The sequence below is a fragment of the Lissotriton helveticus genome, chromosome 7 (assembly GCF_964261635.1).
Source record: "Lissotriton helveticus chromosome 7, aLisHel1.1, whole genome shotgun sequence".
NCBI classification, from domain to species: domain Eukaryota; kingdom Metazoa; phylum Chordata; class Amphibia; order Caudata; family Salamandridae; genus Lissotriton; species Lissotriton helveticus.
In genome coordinates, this window is record NC_136068.1 from 1,388,451,883 (window position 1) to 1,388,469,580 (window position 17,698).

Sequence of the window (17,698 nt, forward strand, 5' to 3'; positions counted from 1 at the left end):
CAGATCCGAAATCTCTCCTAGGAAGGAGTCCCAAACCAGCAAGTATTCAGGAAGCTACTGAAGACCAAGCAATTAAAATAATCCGAAACCACAGTACACATTCCCCTCTCCCCTGAATTACTACTTTCACCCTTGTCAATCACTCTAGAGATCCGTACTTAGTCCTAAAATATTTTGCTCTCCACAGCAACGTCTATGATGCCTCCTGGATTTTTTCACTTACCTTAAATCGAGGTGTGTGACAAAGCACACTAAGATGACTATACAGCCAGATGTTTAGTTCTATATAAAACAAATAAATAAGTACACTGTGATCGAATTACTTATGCCATAGTAACAGTGGTGCAGTATGTTTCAATGAGAATTACAGATACCACAGGTCTTTGTCTCTCCTGGTTTACAAGTAATTCCCTGTGGAACCCACATGCCATGGGTAATAACAGAAATATTTGTTTCTGCATTCACTTCCTCTGGTCATTCTCAAATTTCAAGCCATTTACCATGGGCAAATTCCTCGAGGTTTGACATTCAGTACACGTAGGATCCGTTGTAAGGATTCCACAGTCATTCTGCTTGCAGTCATTTGCATGATAAATGTGGGGGCCTGTAATTTTCAAGATTTAATGTTGAAAGTGTCTGAAAGGTTTTGAGATGAGTAAAAGTAGTGATAAGAAACATTTGATACATGTACTGGTTGCCTAAGGACAAATGGTTAGCTGAAACGAAGAAAGGTCCTGCTTTGTATGTATAATATCCTCAAATAGAACGATTAACCCCGCTGGAACATAGTTTTACTCTGTGATTGTATGAAGATGCCAAACCCCTTAATCCAAATGACCACAGGCAATTTAGGCAGAAACAGAAAACACCCTGTGCAAATTGCAATTGAGGGAGTGGTTCAAGGATGAAACTCATGACTGTACATAGTCACCAATGAATCTTGCATCAGGTTCAAAGTAAATGGAGGTAAATGCATTTGAAAGGAAAAGCAATGTTTACCAGGGCTTGCAGCATGCCGTCGATTGCAATGGTGCCTTCCATGGTTTGAAAGGAGGATTTAGATAATGTTGAAAGAGTCCAGTCCAGGAAATCTGCCATTCGTTTTTGTTTGACATCAGGGCGAGTGATAAACCTGTTGGAGGATATTAAGAGAGTAAAAATACACAGAATTACTTTGAACAGTAGAATCAAGTTTGTAACTCAATATTTCATGTTGCCACAACGGGTTTTATTTAGTTCCTTAGGATTGGATGGTCTTTATCTAGACAAATAGGTGCAAACATCATTATTGTCAAAAGCTGCAGCCACGATTTACGCATGCAAGCAAAATCTTGGATATTTGCACTTTACTTTGAGAAGCACTCAACAATACCAAATAGGCAGGTAAAAACATCCTCTGATTCTGAGGAAATCACTTAATTTCCCCGTGCCTCACAAAATGAATGCGTCTGACTGTAAAGCAACTGGACCTCATGTAAAGCGCTAGGATATCTTCGGGTTACGCTTTTACTTGAATTAAGTTTAATCGCAATAACATAACAAACAAAGGAGGTAATTTTGAGCAGCTGGGTTCCAAGATAGTATTTACACCGCCGAACATTGTCTATATATGCCCGAGGACTGCTTGAAAGAAGAAGCTCGGCAGCGATATATAACAGCCTTATTTTCCCAGTTTTCTGACTGGACTGTTGCACTTCCTGGTCTCAAAGTAGAAATGTGAGCTGTGTAGGCCGCGCCCACTGGTGACATCATTTGAAGTACAAATGTGAAACTATCCCCAAAAGGCTCGTGACTCTGCACACATAAACTCGGAAATAAACTGGGACTACTAATCTGCACGAAACTGCTCTCCCCTCCTCACTTCTGAGAACAACGAAGGCGCGAGTGTTACACGGTGACAGTAATGACTGCCCGGCCCCCACTGCAATAACGTTAGGTACAGCACGTTAGATATTCATGGAGGCGTACTTCTCCGGGCCCTTTTATTAATTTAGCAGTCACGTCATCGCTGCAACCGTCGTGATTCAGAATGCCGGGGTCCATCTATTAAAACCCCCTCCTTAAACAGACATCATGGGATATACCATCCCAACATAACATTTCTTCTTGACCCAGACTCAAAAACACAACAGCTCCTGCACTGTGGTACCACTACATATGGCTTCACATAATAACTGAGCTTGGAGAAATGAGGAGAGGAGAGGAGAGAGATCAGGTAATCGTCAACACACCCTCATGAACTGGCTTACTCCACCCAAAAATCTCTTAGATGGGATGACTTCATGGGACACGGCTTGAGATAGTACTTCTCAGTCCCTTTTCGATTGGGAGTTCCACTCTCGCTCTCTGGTCCTTCTGACGTCAACTGAACCTCAGGACATGCAGATGGGTTTACACTGTCCTTTCCCGAATCCTCGCAAAGACCACACAAATTCCCTGGCTGCTGATGTTCATTAGTTGCTGGCAAGCGCAGTAGCAGGGATAATAGAATTGGGCTCCTCAGACTCCGACGTCGACCCTCGTCATATTCCCTCTCAGACCCTCCCCACCCCGTTGTTGAAGACCTCCCGGAATCACCAAACGGGGCCCTCCCATCAAATATCATTCTGCTGACAATGCTAGATCCAAACGGAAATTATGTAGCAAAGCCAGCGTCAGTCATGCTTCCTCCGTGCGATGAGACCTTTTGAATTAGTGTGCCAGCTTCCGGAAGACACAGCAGAGATGGCTAACTAGAGACATACATCACGAGGCGTAGCCTGAATGATGTCTTCTAAGGATATGGCAAAGGTCAGGACCGTTCCACTATTAGCCGTATACGGTATATATTCCTATATTTCTTCAGCATCATCATCCTCTTCCAATGTGGCTGGCCTGGCGTGTCTGGACAGATAGTCTGCTGGATTCTGGGCATCAGGTCGATATACCACTGAGAACCAGTAGGCCTGCAATTGGACGATCCATTTCTCAATCCTCGGGGGAGGCTTAGAGGAGGACCCAGTGATGGGAGGAACCAGTGGTTTGTGGTCTGTATGAACACTAAACATTTGACTGTAAAGGTACAGGTGGAAGTGGCAACAGCCCCAGTGCCCCACAATGGCCTCCTTTTCAATGCGAGAGTAACTTTGCTCGGTCTCCGTCAAAGAACGACTGGTATACGCTACTGGAGCCCACTCGCCATTAGTTTGTTTCCGCAACAGTACAGCCCCAAGACCAATAAGAATTGCATCTACAGATAGCTCTGACTCATGGCTGAGATCAAAATATGTCAATGTAGTGTTTGCCGATAATGCTTTCTTGGTCGCCCAAACTGCCTCTTCTAGTCCTGAATTCCTTGGTGTTGGAGGTGAGGTCACAGATGCTGCATGTTTGGCATCGGTAGTGGTCGATCAATGGTGGTAGACCCCAGGTGGCGGTGATGGAGTTTTGCTTGATGGGTTTGTTGGGCCACGTTACAGCGTGGACCAGGTGATTGGCCGGGTTATCACCTCGTTTGAAAGAGAAGAGTGGTGGTTCCTGACAGGACTTATGAGTTCTCAATATTGTCCAGTTCCGTTTGATGATCTTTTTGACGTGGTTACTGCAGGGGCTGAATTTGGTCACAAGTGGAATTCTAGAATTCATCATTTTTGGTTGGGGTGTGAGGAGAAGGTCTCGGTGGCAGTACCATGCCCTTTTACGGGCTCGTGAGATCAATCATGGTGGATATCCCATGGAGATAAATTTTTGCCGTAGGATATCCGATTCCCTGAAGTAATCCTTGCGCCATTTGCAATTTCTCCTGATGCGCAAGAATTGGTCGTATGGTAGACCATCCCTCAGCAGACACCTTGTGCAGGAGGATAGAGTGTGGGATATTTGGGAAAGCAGCAGATCGATCAAGTAAAATCAGTGCGGCATTTCCCCACAAATCTAACTACCATTTAGTATGGTGAGAAATCTCCAGTACTGCCGATATCGTACTAGGACGGGGGCAAAAGCCACATTGGTTAGGATGTAATAGCTTGCCTTCAATCAGTAAGCTGAGCATTGATCAGTTTTGCCAGTATTTTAGTGAAGGCTGTAAGACGAGAAATAGACCTGTAATTGCAAATGATACAGGGGTCCAGTGCAGGTTCCTTGAGCAGAGGAACCATAGGCCAATTTCTAAATGGTAAGCATAACCCCCGAGGAGAGGGAATGGTTGAAGATTGGGTTAATCACAGGGCTGATGACATCTACTGCCGCAGTTAACAAGGTAGGGGAGCAGGTATCCAAAAGGGATCCCAATTTACATTTTAGAATGGCTTTCCTAGATTGTTCCAATGAAATAGGCCTGAAATGGATAAACCTGTTACTATGGCTGTCAAGATCCACAAGGCAGACAGGAGGGCGACTCTCCTGCAGAGCAGGCAGTGATTTTTGAATATCTGAGATTTTGGCTCAAAAACGTTGCTAGCCTATTGCACAGTTCTTGGGATGCCCTGTGGCATGACTCAGGAGAGAGAAAGGATTTCATAATCTGAAAGACGGAGTGGGAGCTATGCTCAGAGGAATTAACTTTGTCTGCAAAATACAAACTTTGAGCCTGTTTAAGAGAGACATGATAGGTTCTAAGAGCGGAGTTGTAGTTGGATTTACGGTCAGTTGAGTAGTTCTTGCGCCAAAATCTTTCCAGCTTTTTGCAAGATTTACGTTCTGCAGCCAAAGAAGTAGAGAACCAAGGGGCTGCGAGTATGCCCTTTCTCTTTGTCAGCTCTTGTAGAGGAGCCAGCGCATCCGCTGCCCTTGCTAACCAAGAGTTGACAGCCCTCCCACATTTTGGTCGACATTTATTTATAGAGTTTTATATTGCATGAACATGACCCTGAATACAAATAAGGAAGAACAAGTAAGGAGACTAAAGGAACATAAGACCCTATCCCTAGAGTCCTGATTCAGAGTGGTCATCAAAATAATAGAGTGGCATCAAAGAAAGAAAAAAAAATAACAAAGGATATTTAGGGGGACCACATAGTCTTGTGAAAGGGCAATCCATGGAAGTAAAGTCTGTGAAAGTCGCATCTTCATTGGGGGGAGGAATCTGTCCATTAGTAGCTACCCACTGGTCAGACAGGTGCGAGTGTTAGCGAGGAAAGCCACCCAGTCAGAACTTTTTCACCTTCTTCCATGCCCTAAAAACAGTGTGGCCCATAGTCCTGCCCTACTGGTAGTGTTTCTCTATTTTCCAGTTAAAAAAGATCAAATAAGCGTCAGTTTATAGGGCGGGCTCGGGAGGACAAGTTGACAACAGACAATTAGAAAAAATCAAATCAATGGTGTGGCCTGCCAAGTGAGTGGGAGCTAAGACCAACTGAGTCTGATTTAAATAGTATATATGCTCAATAAGCACAGATGCGGACTAATCCTGTGGGTCATGGACGCAAAGGTTAAAGTCCTATGACACAATAAAGTTGGTCCAATGCAATAAATAAAAAGCCAGAGCTTCTTCCAGGGATCCAATAAATTCCCCAACCGAGCATGGAGGACGATAAATCAGCATCCCGAGAAGGTGGTTTAGGCCGATTACACACAAGGTGAAAACCTAGACTCTCCGCCCCTGGAGATCAGCAAATTCAAAAGTGGAGCATGTCAGAGGACAATTAAAAGCTATTGTCACATCTCCAACCAGTTTGTGACTTCTATTGCAGTGGACCAATGAGTACCACTCAGGAATAGCCAGAGCATTATCTCGAGGGGAGGGGAGGACTCATTCAGCCATGTCTCTGTCATAACAAGCATTGGCATAGCCAATAGGTCTCACCTTTGGGACCTTATAAGTGTTTCGTTATCCAGCACAATATCTTTGGTGCAACAACATCAAGTGTTGCATGGCTAAACACTTATAAGGTCCCAAAGGCGAGACCTATTGGCTATGCCAATGCTTGTTTTGAGTGGGTGGCTCGTGCACACTGTGAGGTAGAGATGATGCGAGTGCTTTTACAGGAGCCCCTGTGACATTGCGCCTCTTCAAAATGCATCTTGGGTCTGGTGTAATACTTTTAGCCCCTATTCCCGTCTTCTCGCACCCAATGCATCCTTAAATGCCCCATGTACAGCTGGGGTTGACACTCCTATTACCCCTGCCTTCCAGTGACACTTTACCCGTCACAGATGGTGGAGGTGGACGTGGTGGTGGACGTGTGGTGGACGTGTGCTGGTGGTGGACGTGTGGTGGTGGTGGATGTAGTGGTGAACGTGTTGGTGGACGTGTTGGTGGTGGTGGACGTGTGGTGGACGTGGTGGTGATGGAGTGGTGGTGGACATAGTGGTGGACGTGGTTGTGGTGGTGGTGGTGGATGTGATGGTGGGCGTGGTGGTGGACTTGGTGGACGTGGTGGTGGTGGATATGGTGGTGGACGTGAATGTGGTGGTGGACGTGGTGGTGGACATGTGGTTGGTGGTGGACGTGGTGGTGGATGTGGTGGTGGACATGTTGGTGGAGGTGGACGTGGTGGTGGTAGACGTGGTGGTGGTAGACGTGGTGGTGGTAGACGTGGTGGTGGTAGACGTGGTGGTGGTAGACGTGGTGGTGGTAGACGTGGTGGTGGTAGACGTGGTGGTGGTAGACGTGGTGGTGGTAGACGTGGTGGTGGTAGACGTGGTGGTGGTGGTGGTAGACGTGGTGGTGGTGGATGTGGTGGTGGATGTGGTGGTGGTGGACGTGGTGGTGGTGGTGGATATGGTGGTGGACGTGGTGGTGGTAGACGTGGTGGTGAATGTGGTGGTGGACGTGGACGTGGTGGACGTGGTGGTGGACGTGGTGGTGGCCATGGTGGTTGCCGTGGTGGATGTGGTGGTGGTAGACATGGTGGTGGGGGACGTGGTGATAGTGGTGGACATGGTGGTGGTGGACGTGGTGGTGGACGTGGTAGTGGTGGTGAACATGGTGGGGGTGGACGACGTGGTGGTGGACATGGTGGTGGTGGATGTGGTGGTGAAAGTGGTGGACGTGGTGGTGGACGTCGTGGTGGTGGACGTCTTGGTGGTGGACGTCTTGGTGGTGGTGGTGATCGATGTGGTGGACGTCATGGTGGTGGTGGACGTGGTGTACGTCGTGGACGTGGTGGTGGTGGACGTGGTAGTAGTGGTGGTGGACGTGGTGGTGGTGGACGTGGTGGTGGATGACTATTGGGTAGGAGGGTGCTGGCAGAATGCGTAAGGAGAGGAGGATCTCGAAGAAGGAACATGGGAGAGTAGAAAGAGGCCGAATATTAGAAACAAGCCACAGCATCGCTCTGGTTGATGTTTGGGAGGTGGGAGGGGTATTCTGTGCAGAAAGGCATTATGGCGCTCTAGTAAATAAATAAATAAATAAATAAATAAAACAAGCACGGTATGCAAAAGTGAAAGTGTTTAGAGCTGAAAGTGCACGCTGTGCTTAATGAGCCATGACGAGGGAGTAAAGCTGTGCTCGCTCCCATGGACCCTAGGCCAAGGAAGAGAGAAGGCGGGACATGCACCCGCCTTTGGTGGTGGTGGATGTAGTGGTGAACGTGTTGGTGGACGTGTTGGTGGTGGTGGACGTGTGGTGGACGTGGTGGTGATGGAGTGGTGGTGGACATAGTGGTGGACGTGGTTGTGGTGGTGGTGGTGGATGTGATGGTGGGCGTGGTGGTGGACTTGGTGGACGTGGTGGTGGTGGATATGGTGGTGGACGTGAATGTGGTGGTGGACGTGGTGGTGGACATGTGGTTGGTGGTGGACGTGGTGGTGGATGTGGTGGTGGACATGTTGGTGGAGGTGGACGTGGTGGTGGACGTCATGGTGGTGGTGGACGTGGTGTACGTCGTGGACGTGGTGGTGGTGGACGTGGTAGTAGTGGTGGTGGACGTGGTGGTGGTGGACGTGGTGGTGGATGACTATTGGGTAGGAGGGTGCTGGCAGAATGCGTAAGGAGAGGAGGATCTCGAAGAAGGAACATGGGAGAGTAGAAAGAGGCCGAATATTAGAAACAAGCCACAGCATCGCTCTGGTTGATGTTTGGGAGGTGGGAGGGGTATTCTGTGCAGAAAGGCATTATGGCGCTCTAGTAAATAAATAAAACAAGCACGGTATGCAAAAGTGAAAGTGTTTAGAGCTGAAAGTGCACGCTGTGCTTAATGAGCCATGACGAGGGAGTAAAGCTGTGCTCGCTCCCATGGACCCTAGGCCAAGGAAGAGAGAAGGCGGGACATGCACCCGCCTTTGGCCAATTGTGTGCTGTCTTTCTTAGAAAGACGCATTCATATGTTTGGAACAAATTGCTCCCCAACAGAGTACTCAAGTCTCTATTGCCCACTTTCGTTCTTGGCATCAGAATAGAAGATCTTAAGTAAGATCCTAGCAAACCGACTCCTACCCCACTTACATACATTAATACACAGGGACCAATGCGGCTTTCTACTGACACGCAGCACATCGTTAAATATCAGACGGCTACACCATATCATGGCTACCACTCCCAAGGAGTATGCGGATGCTGGCTGCATTGCACTGGACCTGCACCACGTGGGACTACATGTTTAAAGCCCTGGAGAGGTTTGTGTTGCCCCTTGAATACCACCGTTGGGATCGGCTGTTGTACACAGCCCCTACTGCGAGAGCACGCACCGGCAGTCACATATCACATGAACACACAGTGCAAAGAGGTACGAGATAGGGCTGTCCCCTGTCCCCCTTACTATTCGTGCTTGCCATAGAGCCGCTGGCACTTACATTACGACGGGTGGCTGACCAATTGGGGATCTCAATAGGCAATACAACGCACCTGATATCAGCCTATGCTGATGACATCATTATATATCTAAGGGACCTCCCAGATCTGCTGGAACCCCTTCCCAGTATTTTCTCCAGTTTCAAACGTGTTTTTGGTCTCGCCATTAATGAAGGAAAATCGAACGTCTTCTTCTTGCATGAAGGCGACCGCCCAGACGACATTAGCTTTGGTAAATCTACTATACCGTGGCACATAGTACATTCAAATACCTAGGTATACATATATATAGGTCACAAGCGGATGAGCTTGACGGCAACCTGATGAAAGCAATATGTGCAGTGCGGTCGAGGGTGGCATTCTGGACATCATTGCCACTATCAGTAATGGGATGGGTTGCTATATCCAAAATGGTCGTCCTTCCCAGATTGTTGTATTGCTTCACTAATTTGCCAATACTAGTCCCTCCCTCCATATTTCGTGCCCTAGACGAAATACTGCTAGATCTACTATGGGGAACTGGACGCCGGTGGGTGAGTTTTAAAAAACTACAATTGGAACCGCTCAAAGGAGGGCTGGGGGTACCAGACTTCAGAGCATACTTATATGCTAGCCAGGTGCAGTGGCTGTCCTACTGGACCGCAGACAGGAACCTTCAGGAAATAGGGTACACTACACAGAACATTGACAGAGGGACGCTCCACACATTGTTGCTGCCAAAAAGCAAACTCCCCTCTTGCACACCACCACTGCTTAAAACAGCACTTCAGTGTTGGAAAAAAGAACTGCGGTACACACCCCGTTCCATTCCCAACATTGGGAACATCCCATTGCTGGGGATAACAATTCCTGGTGGAAGACTTACAAAGCATAGACTGCAGGCCTGGGCTGAAGCGGGAGTAGACACTGCAGGAGCCCTGTTCAGCGACAATACACTTCATGCATACTACAGGGCGCTGGGACACCTATATTTAACACACGCTATGGTGTTGCATTATGCGAAGAAGACTTGGTCCCTCAACGAATAGAGCCACTGCCGCATGCATTAGTCCGTACACTATACTACATGGGAGAGGGGTGGCACCTAATAAAATGGCTATATGTAGGTATTCGTGCTCAGTCCCACTAACCGATTTGAGAACAAAATGGTTGGATACTATTGAACTAGACATATCTGATAAGGCCTGGGAAAATATACTGGAACACCCCAAAAGAGTGTCTCGAAATGCAAAATTTAAATTCATACAATGTATGGTTTTGCACAGGTCATCCTTAACCCCACCTCGACTACACCGTATGTTCCCAGACACCCAACATTGTTGTCAGCGCTGTAAGACTGAATAGGCGGGTTCCATACACATGCTGTGGGCATGCCCTCACCTTAGAGAATACTGGGAGGGGGTTTGGGGCGCTGTGGGGGATGTCACACACCTACAGATCGCAGACAATGTAGGAGAATGCCTGTTAGGGCTCCGCAAACGCACGGGCGCCCAGAAAGTACAGCTTCGCTTTCTAGACCTCGCCCTTAAATTAGCAATACAAGCTATAACCATGAGATGGAAATCTGTGAGGCCCTCTACACTATCCACATGGTATGATGAGGTGGTATGATGGAGTAGCGCAGAAAGTGTGTCAATCAGACGAGAAGAGGCTCGGGCTGCACAAACATCCAATATCTATGGAGTGGGATATCACATTGGAGAGTTTTAAAGCAATAGACGTCAACCTGCAACACGCCATCCCAGACCCACGGTAACTAGTCATTTGTACCACAATGGACAGTGTAGTTTGAGGGCAATAGAAGAATACACATACCCGCACAAAGCAAAATAGAGAAACAAGCAATGCTCAAATATGGAATTGTTATGCCAGTTTATAGATATGTTGGGCCAGAACGTGGGTGGGGGGAAGGGCAAAGGGGGTAATTGTTAGTAGTTATGTTGATAGCCTTATTCCAACCAGGGCATCTTTCTAATAGTAACATCATACGGAATGGTATTGTAATAGTGTGAACTTCTGTTGTATTCATACGCATATACCGCAATAATCCTGCTAAAATGAGCCAGCTGTATAAAGACAAGAAACACCAAAGTAAAATTTTGTAACTATTGAATAATACTTTACGGCAATCAATAAAGTTTGTTTAAAACAAAATAAAAAACAGTACTCAAGTCTGCTAGGATGAGGTGACCCAAAGTGAACATAATTTTAACTTAAGTGACTTCCATCCCTATGCCAAGGCTATGGGGTCCCCCAGTATGGGTTTCAGCCAAGAATGTGGGTTAGCCATGATACAACAACAGAGTATCTCTCTGCCTAAAGAGGAAACGGGGGGGGGGCATCCCATAGCAACACTATACACCACCTCAGTGAGAGGTGGGAAAGACAAAAAAATATCCCTTTTAAATATAACCCTCACCCACTCTAGTAGTGGCATGCTTCATCATCGGGTTCACGCTGACCGATACAAGTCAGGGTGGGCTCAGCCATGTTCCAGGGAGCTCTCTGTATATTAATCTGTCAGGTGATGTAACGTTTAAGTAAAAATTCATCATCCACTCCTCAAGGTATCCCTTTATTAGCGGGATGGATGGGAAGAATTAAAATAAGCTATAAAAGGGGCAACAAGGATGGAATGGTCCTATGACCCTTATAGTGCCAACATGTTTCTACCCTACACTACTGGCTCTACAAGGTTCTGGGCATTTGTCAGGGTGGGTTTGCTTTTCCAATACTCCCCCAGTGAAGGTTCTATTCTCAGAAATATTTTGTTTTGGAATGCACACTAAATTATAGGGATGCAAAGACAGTTAATATTTGCCAGTCCAAAGGTACCTACAAATGAGGAAAAATAAACTAAGCAAGATACATAAGTGCAAAGGTGTATTTACAAGGCACACACAAACACATTCTCATGTGCGTTTTAAGTCAACTAGAAAAAACTGCCATTTCTCCTGCATAAAAGAACCGCTACACATGGTAATTTCTGTATCTGTATCTAAATCCTTGGTTTAATGAGGCACTGAACGAGGACAGGCGAAAACTGAGAATGGCTGAAAGGAAATGGAGACAACATCCCTCCTCTCCCGAACTGAAGGCCCTCAGAAAAACCAGAAAACAATATAACTTAAAGATAATCAACGCCAAAAAAGAATTTATAAGGGCTGACCTGGACAATGCCATAAACAGACCCCGAAAACTCTTCGAGATCTTAAAACAACAGTCAAATAAACTAACCAAAACGGCCCAAGAGAACCCAAAAAATCCCATAAGTTGCGAGAAATTCTCCTCATTTTTCACGGAAAAAACTAAACTGCTAGAAGTTGAGCTCACAAATGCAGCGGCTAACAGCACGACCCTTCCCCCATCTAAAAAGGAGGCAAATGCGACAACGGAAGATCTTCTAACAAAAAATAAGGCGAGTTGGGACACATTCGAACTATACAACCAGGAAAAGATCGCCAAAACGCTAGCGGAACTTAGACCCAACAACCACTACCAAGACCCGCTACCGGCAAAATGTGTAAGAGTAATCAGCCACACTCTAGTTCCGATCTGGACTGAGATAATAAATGCCTCACTTGCACAAGGGACCCTCCCTGACTGCCTAAAAACGGGGCAGGTAGTTCCCATCATCAAAAAACCGACAGCTGATGCAACAGACCCGAATAACTATCGACCAGTGACCAACATCCCTTTACTGGCCAAACTTATTGAGAAATGCGTGCAAGGCCAACTGAGTCAACACATCGCTAAGTTCTCACTACTAGACGACTGCCAATCAGGTTTCAGAACAGGACACAGTACTGAAACTGCGATATTACATATTGTTGATGACGCCTTACAAGCCCTTGACCAAAATCATGCGTGCCTACTGATCCTACTAGACTTGTCATCAGCATTTGACACGGTAGATCATGAGATACTGATGACCAGACTACAAGACAGGATGGGTTTATCCGGAAACGTACTGAAGTGGTTTAACTCCTTCCTGCAGAACAGGACTCAGCTATTCCTGGTCAACCAAGCAATCTCCTCTCCGTGCCCTAACACAATAGGGGTCCCTCAAGGTTCAACGCTATCCCCAGATCTATTCAACTTGTATGTAGAACCGCTCACAGAGATTCTTCGGAAATCACAGATCTCCTACCACATGTACGCAGACGACACGCAAATATATATGAAGATTGCCTGCAGTGATGACATTGACCTTATGAATGAAACTCTAAAGAGAGCGTTGCAATGGCTAACAGCCAATCACCTGAAACTGAATGCCAACAAAACAGAATTCCTGTTAATCTCACCGACAAGGAGTCACACAGAGGCAAAGGAATGGGCGAAATTGGTGACTGCGCTTAACTGCACTCCGACCCTAGTTAACTCAGCCAAATCACTAGGAATTACACTAGACGAGAACCTAGACATGAAAGAACACATCAACTCAATGGCCAAGAGCGCCCGTTTCCACTTGAACTATCTAAGAAAACTGAAACCCTTTATATCAGAAGCAGATCTAAAACTTGCTATCCAATCGCTAGTTATCTCGAGGATCGAATATGGTTGCACTACGTTAGCCGGCCTACCAAAAACATCCACTGCACCACTAAAAGCCTGTCTCAACGCAGCGGCAAGACTCATCACGGGAACCAGGAAATTCGATCACATATCTCCTCACCTGAAGGCACTAAACGGGTTACCCTACGATGCTAGAATTAAAATGAAGATGGCCTGTATCACACACAAAGCGGTCCATTACAACACGCCGAGATATCTAGCCAAGAAAATTAAGCTGTCGGGAGGTAACAGACCAACAAGAAGCGCTAAAGAGTTGCTACTGCGGCCGGCCTTCTTCCAGAAAAAAAAGACCTATGACCGAGCTTTTTCGGGAGCCGCCCCCAGAGTCTGGAATTCACTCCCTCCTTACATCAGGAAGATTCAAAATATTGCAGCATTTAAAAGGGAACTGAAAAGCCACATGATGAGTAAATACCCTACATAGAGATGCCCACAGACCAGTGGTATGAACATTTCCGCCAAATAGGACTGGAGCCATCATGAATAATCAGAAGAATAACAAGACAAATGACTGATTCCACTCAAGGCTCGGCTTTACACTTTATTGCTACCTCATATTTATGTGATATCTGCACTATGTCTCACACCCAAAGATATTACCCCTACCTTAACCTGTTAATATTTATGATCGTTGCAACTAGCTATACCCATTCTACTCTTATTGCTAATTACTCTGATATTGATCTGATAATAATATACAATCCTACCTCATCGAACTTGACTGTATGACTATGACACAACAGAAACGATATGCACCGCTTAATGCTAATCGCTCAGGCGTTAGGAATATATTTATCTAATCACACCAGATAGCATATTGCCTCCTACCTCCATATCTGTTTTTGCTGCTATAACTGCTACTATAATGGCAATTTGTAATCTTCTATATTAATTTGTAATCCTCTATCTAATCACCCTAGATAGCATACCGCCTTCTACCTCCATATATGTTTTTGCTGCTATAATTGCTACTATAATGTCAATTTGTAATCTTCTATATTAATTGTAATCCTCTATCTAATCACCCTAGATAGCATACCGCCTTCTACCTCCATATATGTCTTGCTGCTATAATTGCTACTATAATGTCAATCTGTAATCTCATATGTTAAGCGCTCTGATACCCACGGGTCTTGTTCGCGCTATATAAAACACTATAAATAAATAAATAAATAAATAAATCTGTGATTCATTCAGCCTTGTTCTCCTGGGGGCCTAACCTTTGCCATTACCCCAGGAGCACTGACTGCAAAGGTGCAATGACCTGTACTTTTCGATCATTATATGTTCCATTTTGGTTATTTCCCAACTTTGGACATGGAAATATTATTCATGCTGTCAGGTGGATTTTGAATGGCCATTGGCCCTGGATACATATAGAACACATATTATCATACCCTGAAGAAGTCCAATCTTTGGACGAAATGTGTTGTCTGTTTGGTGCTGTAACTGTTGGATGCTTTTACAAGTGAAAATAAAAAGAACAGAGAAAATTGTCTTTGAAATCAGCACATCCCCCTGCCAACAGCCCCAAAAATTGAAAAATAAAACAATAATAAACACTTATTCATTTTTGTTTTATTTTGGCTGTCGGAGCCGAGGCTTGGGGGCGAGGCCAGAGAGGACAGGTTGGTGGTTGAATGTTTTGCACTGTAACCAGTGCGCATGTCGATTTGGGCGGCCGTCTCAGGCCGGCCAAACGGTCATGCACACTGAAGCTCTCTCCAATTCCAGCTGGATTGCTGGTTTGGAGAGGCTAGGCACAGGCAGAGCAAATCCACAGTGCTCCAGCCAATCCGGACGCTGTTTTCCTGCAGTGCAGGATTGGCCGCCGGGGATTCTCGGAGCCTGTGCCTGCAGTGCATGGGGCCAGATCTGAGCGTTGGAGTCAGACCGAGCATGGATGCAGGTTATTTCTTCTTTTTAAATTTTGCTGTCTGTCCCCGGTTCCCTTCTCCCCCAGCCGCCACTTTGCCCAGATACCCGGCCTCAACTGTTTGAAACCTGATTGGGACTCATATCTATTGTGGTGCATCACTATTACTGTTTTCTGCATTTTACTTCACACACTTCAACTCAATGATAGCAATTCAAATTATGCTGCCGGTATCATATCAACATTGCGTTCCACTTTTTGGCGCATGCAATGTTTCATACATATGTTTTTCAGTTTTAATACGAATTTAGAACACATACATACTCAATGCTTAGTAGTTGCATTCAAGAAACCTTGGAAACATGAAGATTAAGTGGGAGGCATACTTTGGAAGTGACATGACATTAGCTTAAACACTTAACCTGGTAGTGGGTACTTTCAAACCCCTTCGCCATGATAGACAGTGGTCCTGTGGCCGTCCATCTCCCTGTACTGCTCAAATCCCAACAATATCCCTGTTCAGGTCATTGTAAGCCAAGTTGTTGTGGGTCTCAATTGGATCAAGAATATCATGAATGGAACAAGGAAGGATGCCTTGTCCGCACTTGGCTGCAGGAAACCAATCGGAACAACTCAATGACAGTGGCCTGGAATATGGCACTGCGATAAACTGGACGAAAGAGATGTGCTGCATGTCAATCTTAAACCCTAGCTGGCAAGAGGAGAGCAAGCCGGGTACCAGCCTATGATTGGCTGTAGGACTGTGAGCAAAGTATACGTTCACTGTCAGTGGCATATCGAAACTTGAGGGGCCACCCCGCAAAGTAAATGGAGGAGGCCCCCCAAGCACCGAACCCAGTCAGGTGCTCTCAGGCCAGGGGCCCGCCACCCGTGCAACGTGCTGGAGGGGGGCCCCTGGAGCTCGGGGGCAGCAGGACTATTGTTATGCCACAGTTCACTGTGGGTAGTATGTGGTGCCCGCCATTCTGCTGAATCAGGAACACTAACATTATTTAATATTTGTTACCATGAGACCGAACTGTATCTGAAGAAAGATACAATTGGGAACCATTGGATACCTGCACAAATGAAAGTGCTGTACAAGTACAGGGAGGCAGGGCCATTGAACCATTTACTTGAGTTCAACTTTGACACAGTGGAAACTGAGTGCATTAGTCCAGAGGAAAGATGGGTCTATGGGCAAGAAACGTTGCTGTCCTCCCGTAAAGTCAGGACCAGACTCTAGCAGGACTTTCCATGTCAGAGCTGTGACCTAAAGTTAGATTGTGCGCCGACAATCTGCTTTATTCAGGTGAAGAACTATGAGATCAGGTGTTGTGATTGTAATAGTAAAGATGCTTACATAGACAGGAGGCTGATGAAGATCAAAATCAAAGAGATTAGGGCTCTCCCATTTTCTCCACAAAAGCAAACCTATCAACATTGCGCCAAAGACTCCAGAAGCAAGGGAAAAGTTTAAGAAGTCAATACGGATAACCAATTATCAAGCATGCTATGCTCAAAGTATCCTTTCTTCTCCTCTCTAACTGCCCCCTTCTTTGTATCACCTGTAAAGCTTTCCTGAAGGGAAATGTTACCTATTCTGTAAGCATCTGTTAGTAGCATGTAGTGCTGTAGATTCACATGCTCTGCTTAGTCCTGTAATCTAATGTTGGGCTCAGATATTTGCAAGCTGTTTTTCTTTGTCGGAGTCAATCGAGTCACAAGGTATACGGTGATTTCTCCTTAGACTGGCATTATGCATAGGCACCAGCTTCAGGTTAGATTGTTGTTCACCCTGCCCGTGAGAGAGTAATATGGAATTGTAGCAACAGCATGGTGCACATGTGTATTGTTAAAGGTTTTGTGCATAAGAAGATATTTGCATCCAAAGCCATACATTCTTTGGATGGCCTATGTGAATGTACAGCAGTATATAGTATGAACAGATCCATACAGGGTAAGTAACATTTTTTGTTTGTATAATGCGTTGCTGTAGATACTCATGCTCTGCATAGACTAGTGTGTGGATGGAGCAGGGGTCTGAAAAAGGGCCCCTAGAACTGTATGGCCAACTCCAGTTTGCTACCTAGCAAGAATATCCACACAGTAGTGATCAGCAAATATGAGTGGGGTTGATCAGGTAACTGTTTTGCATATGTCAGCTAGTGGAATGTTTCTGAGGAAGACCATGGTGGCGGTCTTATTATGCGTAGATTGGGCGCTGGGGCTCATTTGTTTTTCTGGTAGCAAGTTTTGAGGCATTTGACTATCCATCTAACAATTCTTAATTTAGAAATTGGCTGACTTTTCTATGTGCAACTAAATTCTACAAATAGCTGGTCTGCTTTGCAAAAAGGTCTAGTTCTGCCAATGTAGTACATGAGAGCTCGCTTGACATCTAAATTGTGGAGGGCTCTCTCCGACACAGTTTCTGGATGTAGGAAAAAGACTGGGATTTACATATTTTGTTTAAAGTAAAAATACGAAATCACCTTAGGGAAGAACTTAGGGTTGGTTCTAAGAACTACCCT

At 45.7% G+C, this 17,698-nt stretch overlaps 1 protein-coding gene across 3 annotated transcripts in view; it reads right to left on the reverse strand.

Annotated features, from left to right (window-relative positions):
* The window catches only part of TBCD (tubulin folding cofactor D), a 2,437,462-nt gene that overhangs the window by 2,094,332 nt on the left and 325,432 nt on the right, over positions 1-17,698 (reverse strand). For 2 of the 3 annotated variants that reach the window (XM_078654702.1, XM_078654703.1), the window contains exon 8: positions 1,000-1,132. In XM_078654702.1, coding sequence (XP_078510828.1) covers positions 1,000-1,132 — 133 coding nt within the window. Of the gene's footprint in view, positions 1-999; positions 1,133-1,598; positions 1,719-17,698 lie in introns of those variants that run through there. The other variant, XM_078654704.1, reaches the window with a different exon arrangement.